This window comes from Myotis brandtii, unplaced genomic scaffold (genome assembly GCF_000412655.1).
Source record: "Myotis brandtii unplaced genomic scaffold, ASM41265v1 scaffold693, whole genome shotgun sequence".
Taxonomy (NCBI): Eukaryota; Metazoa; Chordata; class Mammalia; order Chiroptera; family Vespertilionidae; genus Myotis; species Myotis brandtii.
This window is the reverse complement of record NW_005370710.1, coordinates 1,867,710-1,874,764: the sequence shown is the minus strand read 5'-3', so window position 1 is coordinate 1,874,764 and position 7,055 is coordinate 1,867,710. Positions and strand designations below refer to the sequence as shown.

The 7,055-nt window shown below is 56.1% G+C and overlaps 1 protein-coding gene across 1 annotated transcript in view; it reads right to left on the bottom strand.

Moving 5' to 3' along the window:
• ITPR1 (inositol 1,4,5-trisphosphate receptor, type 1) overlaps positions 1-7,055 on the bottom strand; it is a 173,427-nt gene that overhangs the window by 102,239 nt on the left and 64,133 nt on the right. The window contains exons 6-7 of the mRNA XM_005881921.2: positions 1,950-2,036; positions 1,056-1,292 (exon numbers count right to left, since the gene is read on the bottom strand). Of these exons, the coding sequence (XP_005881983.1) occupies positions 1,056-1,292; positions 1,950-2,036 (324 nt within the window). The remainder of the gene's footprint in view (positions 1-1,055; positions 1,293-1,949; positions 2,037-7,055) is intronic.

Sequence of the window (7,055 nt, the reverse complement as noted above, 5' to 3'; positions counted from 1 at the left end):
GCACAGCCGAACCCTTCGCAGGGCAGGCCGGGCTGTGAGCCCCACAGCCCCTGCCCAGTCCCCAAGCAATGGCGAGACCAGCACGGATGCCCCCGCCGAGCGCCAACACTCCTTTCCCACGGCAGCAGATATACGTGTTGGCGCACCGCGTTCTAGGGGACAGCAGCGGAAGGCGGTCTGGCTCTGAGAGAACAGAGCCGTCATCTGCATCGAGAGCCGTGAGCCACACGGAGAAGCACGTTTCCCGTGAAGACCCAGGCGCGCACTTATGTGTGTGTTGCGTGTGTGTCCATGTGCACTGATGTCCACACAGACACCCACACTTCCCTGGGACAAGAGGTGCCCCCACATCAGTGTGTATCCTCATCACAGTGACACAGCCTGGTCCTTTCCATCTATTCCACTTTCTAAAACCACAGCCGCGAGCCACTAAATGGCCTCATGGCCCAGGAATGGAAGCACGGGATCCTGCAAGGACAGCGGTTCCTGCCCTCCGGCCTTCCCCACGGAGGCACCGCTCAGCAGGTGGGCCTAACGGACAGGGAAGCTACGGCCTCACCGAGAAAGAATTCAGAGCCAAGCACCTTGTCTTTCATGATCGGAGGGGAAAGTGTTTGGACATGATGGTTTCTTAGGGTGTAAAGCTCATCTGTTTTCATCTGATACACTGGGGAGCATCACAACCACATTTCCAAACCAAGTGAAGACCCCCAAAACCCACCACTCCGGTGGGACCGCAGCTCTGAGGGGCTTGTTCTGTTCCGAGCTGAGGGTCAGTGTTTATTGCAGCAACTGGGAGGGGCTGGCTGGTGTGAAGGCATCTGCCACACTGTATAACACACACACACACACACACTCAAACATATAAACTACCACATATTCAACTGCCCACAACTTGTAAACATAAATGGCAATACTGAGAAATGTCCAGTATTATTAGGTTAAGGCCAGCTGAGCATTTCGACAAGAATGGGATGCACACTCACACTGTCCCCGATGGAGGGACCGCAGCCCCGGGCTGGGACACACACTCACACTGTCCCCGATGGAGGGACCGCAGCCCCGGGCTGGGACACACACTCACACTGTCCCCGATGGAGGGACCGCAGCCCCGGGCTGGGACCTGCACTTACACTGTCCCCGATGGACCGCAGCTTGTAGAAGGGCTGGATGTAGAACCAGGAGCCCTCATTCCCCGCCTCGTCCAGCGTCACTCGCATGGCGTTCTTCTCCAGCAGGGCCGGCAGCCTCTTGTTCACAGTCAGGTACTTGTTACTTTTCAGATGCAGGAGCTGAAACCCGCCGGGAACAAGGTAGGTGTCGGCGAGCCTCTGACTCTGCCGTTCCTCCCAGCACATACAATGTGGCTCCAACACCCTCCCCCGGCTCACTGTGAGGTCAGAAACCACAGAAGTGCCCGGGGCGGGAACACTTAGGGCAGGGTCGGCAAAACTGCAGCTCGCGAAAAAAAAAAAAAAAGACCGTACCCTTTTATGTAATGATGTTTACTTTGAATTTATATTAGTTCACACAAACACTCCATCCATGCTTTTGTTCCGGCCCTCTGGTCCAGTTTAAGAACCCATTGTGGCCTTCGAGTCAAAAAGTTTGCCCACCCCTGTCCTAAGCCTTAGGAGTACCCTAATTATGTTAATAACAATGTACCTACCTATATAGTTTAAGTTTAAAAAATTTGGCTCTCAAAAGAAATTTCAATTGTGTACTGTTGACATTTGGCTCTATTGATTAATAAGTTTGCCGACCACTGGCTTAGGGGAAGCAGCAAGAGCACAGGAGCACAAGCAGAGCCAGAGAAATCCTGCGCTGTTCCCAGCAGAGCCTGGGGCAAGGTTGGCGGTGCTCAGGCAGAGGGCACCACCTGCTGCCGCAGCCTCCGGGGCCAGGACCTACCGCGGTGCCCAGGAGCCCAGGGAGGGCGGCAGACCCACCTGGATCACGTTGCCGTACTGGATGACGGTCCCCAGCAGCTTCCTGTTCTCCGTCTCGTTCTGCTTCTTCTCCAGGTCGGCCGCGTGCTGTGGGGGAGAAGGAAGACGGGTCACAGAGGCGGCCCGGGCCGTTTCTCCGCCGGGACACAGGGCCAGCGTCCGGTCCGCCCGAGAACCACAGACACGGGCAACTCCCCCGCTCCCCTGCAGCTGAGCCGCGGGCAAGGCCCGGGCACCCGCTCTGCCGTTACTCCCTTGGCCTTTGTGGCTTTTCAAAAGTGCATCTTTCTCTTTAAGGGGTTCATGGGCCTGTCAGCTTAGGCTCAGCTCAGGTCATAGGCTGATGTATTTTTATTTTCTTGAGCTTATGTACCTTTAAAGGAAGTAGGGGAGGGGGGCAAGGGAACTTGCAAAACCCTTTTCGGGTGTGTAAAAGCCCTCTTTGAAAGCCCTGGGCTGAAATAAACCTGCGTCTAAATGCTGGCTCTGGTTCTGTGACCTGGACTGTGTTACTGAGCAGGTGGGAGCCTCCGTTTCCCCTTTGGTAAAATGAAGGTAAAACAGAAGCTACGCCCGCAGGAGTCAGTGCCGCCCTGCAGGGTTCATGAGCGCTAGTTATTATCACTGGGCACCGATGATCATGTACTTCGTCTTCATGGCACTCCCTCGAGGGGAAGATCCGTGTCCCAATTTTAAAAAAGAAGGAACAGACTGGAGAGATGAAAACATGCGGCCGACGTGGCACAGGCGGTTGGATGATGGGTATTAAAAGGGATTTGTTCTACTATTTTCTCTACTTTTGTGTCTATTTGAAATTTTGCTTAAGAAGCTCCTTTTTAAAAGTCACACGTCTATTAAGTAGCAGAAATAATCCCCAAGGCACATTTGGGTTAATCCAGATTTATCCCGCCACACGCGAGTCGGGGAGAGAGATGACCAGCACAAATTCCGCAGGCTAGGGAAATCGGTAAAGTTGAACGGAGCTTCCAGAACAGTCTCCCAGGGCCACCAACCTGAACAGCCATCTTTCCTGCCTTTACCTGTTCGACGCTCCGTCCTGCTAGCATCTCAGAACCGTGCTCCCGGGACCTGGGTCCCTCCCAGGCAATGAGGGACCGCCATTCCAATCCATCTCCCAAACCGAAATGGGTAAAACCACAGAGACGGGATTCACAGCTGATCCGACGGAGGGGAACCCTGGCGCCCACTCCTGCACTTCGGGGAGGTCCCGGCGGCTCCTCCTCAGGGTCCCCTGTCCTCGGAGTGAGACGCACCAGGTGCGTTTCCAGGCCCCTCCGCACTGGCTCCTGGCGCCCCACAGACCACCTCTCACCTCGGCCAGGCTTCCCCGCCGCCCCGTATTCTCCTCCACGAAATGGGGGCGCTGCAGCCGCTCAGGGCTGTTTGAAGGTTCGAGAAAAAGCGCTGCAGACACACAGTCGGCGTCCAACACACGTCAGCCCTTTAGTACACCTGCGTCCCTAACGCTCAGACCTGCTCAACGAGGGGACTAAGGAGGGGGACGGAGTGGCTGGTGAGGAGCCTTTCAGCCGCTTCCGACTCAGCACCTGCCCCGCCTGCACCCGATGCTGGTGTTTGTGGGGAGGCAGGTCCTTTGAGGAGGATCAGCTGCGGGAAGCATCCGACCCACTGAGAACCGCCCGCAGGAGGTGAGGGCTCACCGTACATGCGCACCGGCTGGTCAGAGGCCTCCCTCTGTCTCGGGGATGAGCAGCCAGCCTGCTGTTCCCGTTACAGGACAGACCCGCGGGGCCCGAGGCTCATCCAGGAATGACCCAAAGTGCCCTCCTCACAGTCAGCCTCAGCGCCCCTCCACCCACACCCTCCTTCACCCCCCCTCGCCCCGTTTTCTGCGGAGCTGCACCCCATGAGAGCCATCCAGGACCCATGGCCCTGCAGGTGGCTCTCCAAACAGAAGCCGGGACTGAATCCACTGGGAGGAGGGCTTAGACTTTGTAGAAAGTCACTGGTTCCTCTGCTAAGCAGCTCTCAGCTCATAGAAACGGGAAATTCAAGGGGAAAAGCCAAAGGGGAAAAAAACAAACAGATTCGGTAAAATGAAAGTATGTGCAGCCCGGCCGGCGTGGCTCAGTGGTTGAGCTCAGACCTAGGAACCAGGAGGTCACGGTTCGATTCAGGGCATAGGCCCAGGTTGCAGGCTCAACCCCCAGTAGGGGGTGTGCAGGAGGCAGCCGATTAATGATTCTCTTTCATCACTGAAGTCTCTCTCTCTCCTCTCCTCCTTTCCTCTCTGAAACCAATAAAAAATATATATATTTTTTAAAATGTCCAACAAATGATACCGTCTTTCTCTGCTGCAAACATCACCCTGAAAGGACTCGCCTCTAGAGAACCGTAAGGTGCCGTTTCGTGGGCGTAAATGGGAGAAGGGCCCGACGAGGGGAGATTCTCACGGCTTCCGCTGGCTCTCAGGAATTGCCAGTGGCCTGTTCATGAACCACTCATCTAAAATGTGAAGTTCCCACCCACGTTTCGACTACATATTAAAGCGCCAACTCAACAGTCCCTGGCACGGCTGAAACAAATGTCAGTGAGTCCTGAAGCTGCCATACTTTCTGTGTTAAAGACGAATTGAGCACAGCAACCACGTCGGAGGGTGTCTGTGCAAAGACAAACCAGAGGTGGAATCAGACCAGATAGTACAGCAAATGGGAGGGTGAATAGCTACCAAGTTCTCTTCAAACAGCAGCTGTCACAGCGGAAACTGCCGAAAGGTTTACCGATGCCCAAGCCTCCACACAGCCACCGCACTGCCTGAACTCACAGGCATTCTAAGAACTCACTTTGCCTACCAGCTCTGTTTCAGGAGAAAACTCCCAAATTCATTTCGCCTTTACACAAATACTGTATGTGTTCATCTGAGCTCACACATCAATGCTTAGAAAACCCCCTCCGTTTTAGGAGGTCCAATGGGCAAACAGCGCTGTCAAACTGGGCTTTCAGACAAAAACATCCACCGGCCTTTTAGGTCTAACAGGTGAGGCAAAAGGTAGATCCAAAGGAAATACGGTACGAACCATACCTGGGCCCACGGATCGAGGTGCTGCCACCCGTGGAAAGGACCAGATCTGGCTCGGCGAATCCCACATGAGGTTTCTAAGGAGGGGCCACACCCGGTGCTCTCTCTCGGAAGGATAACTGGCCACGTCCATCACCAAGTGTTTCAATGGGCCCAACTTGGACGGAGCCATTCCATTCCCAGGAGTTTCTCCTAAGATGACCGGGCAGGTGGCCGAGGCCATAACAGCCTTTTTTTTTTTTCTTTTCCTGAATGGCCCAAACTATCAGGATCCTGAGTTCCGCCCTCCACCCTGGGGCTTGGCTAATTAAAATCACACACATGTTGCCCGGCTAGCATGGCTCAGTGGTTGAGCGTCAACCTATGAACCAGAGGTCATGGTTCGATTCTCAATCAGGGCACATGCCTGGGTTTCGGGGCCAATGCCCAGTAAGGGGCGTGCAGGAGGCAGCCAAGCTTGTTTCTCTCTCATCTATGTTTCTCTCTCTCCCCCCCTCTCCCTTCCTCTCTCTCTCAAATCAATAAAAACATTTATTTTAATCACACACAGGTGGGTGTGTTGGTCTTGCCCCTCCCCCGACGGGCTGAGGGCTGTTTTGAGTTTCTGAGAAGGACACCGCACTCTACACTGCGGTCTCACCACCATCAAGTCACCACGGACGTCACCGTGGTCCCTGAGCAACGTCAAGGTCAACTCCGTCAGTCACCTGTTGTTCTACTTCAGAAGCAGAGGAACCGGTATTCAGTGACTCCAGAAAGGTCTCTGTGCCGGGACCTTCTTCAAGGTCAACGGGCCCTGGGCTGTGTAACATGACACTGAGCTCGGAGCGGACGGTCCGGCCACTAGAGGTCATTCTCCTTCGATGGCTGTTGGCAGCCCCATGCCCCAGTGGGAAGGAAGTCAAGGGGTCTAGACAGCGAAGTCCTTAAATGGCGTTCATTTAAAACAATCTGACCTCTGACTGGGGTCCTGCACAGCCGTTGACCAAAATAAACACGAAAGCCCCCTGGAGACCGGCCTTCCGCCCAACGGCGAGCGGCTGCGGCAAACACCACATTGGAGGGACCGCACTGAGGCAGAGAGAGAGCGGGAGGAAAGAGTCCCAATGAGCAGGAAAGCAGGGACCCCAGGGCCCGAAGTCACATCAGTAACCCTGAGTCCGTTTCCTCCTAAACCTCTTTTAACGCACAAACCGCGTAAAGAAGAAAGCTGGCTTTTTTTTTTTTAAATAAGGAGTTCAGAGTTCCTGGTCACCTCTGGGATTGCCTTCTAGCAGCTGGGCAGTTTTCCCAGGTCACTCGAGGGAAGGAGCCAGGGAGGAGCCGCCGACGAGATGTCACAGGTCACGGGCACATGGCGGGAAGCAGCCGCACTGTGCGCTGTGCGCTGTGCTGGGGGAGTGTGTGCATTAACTCTCAGCGGGTGCGTCGCCAGCACTTGTAAAGGATGGAGACAGACGTCAGCAGGGCGCGGCGGTGCAGGAGGCCCACAGGGCAGCCCCGAGCGGGAGGCGGGAGAGTCCGCGCAGGTGAGACCTGAACTGAGCCTCGAAGGTGAAGGCGGCTCCGGGCTCAGCCCAGGAAGAGCCCAAAGCACATTCCAGGCAGGACAGACGAAGCGCAAAGACCAGGGGATGCTGGGCCTGTGGTGCTCAGAGCCTGACACGGAGCGCAGGGGCCCGTGCGGCTGGGCAGTGAGGCCCCGAGCACAGGGAGGCCCCGGGCACAGGGAGTTCCGGGCACAGGGAGTTACAGCACAGGGAGTTTACAGGCACAGGGAGGCCCCGGGCACAGGGAGTTTTTTTTTAGGGAGTTACACGCACAGGGAGGCCCCGGGCACAGGGAGGCCCCGGGCACAGGGAGTTCCCGGCACAGGGAGGCCCCAGCACAGGGAGTTACAGGCACGGGGAGGCCCCGGGCACAGGGAGTCCCTCAGAGGCCCTGAGGGAATGGCAGGGACCCGCAGGCGCGATGCCAGGACTGCAGTGAGGTGCAGTGGGGCAACTGCGTGGCCCACCCTGATGGCTCCCTGAGGGGCAGCCTGG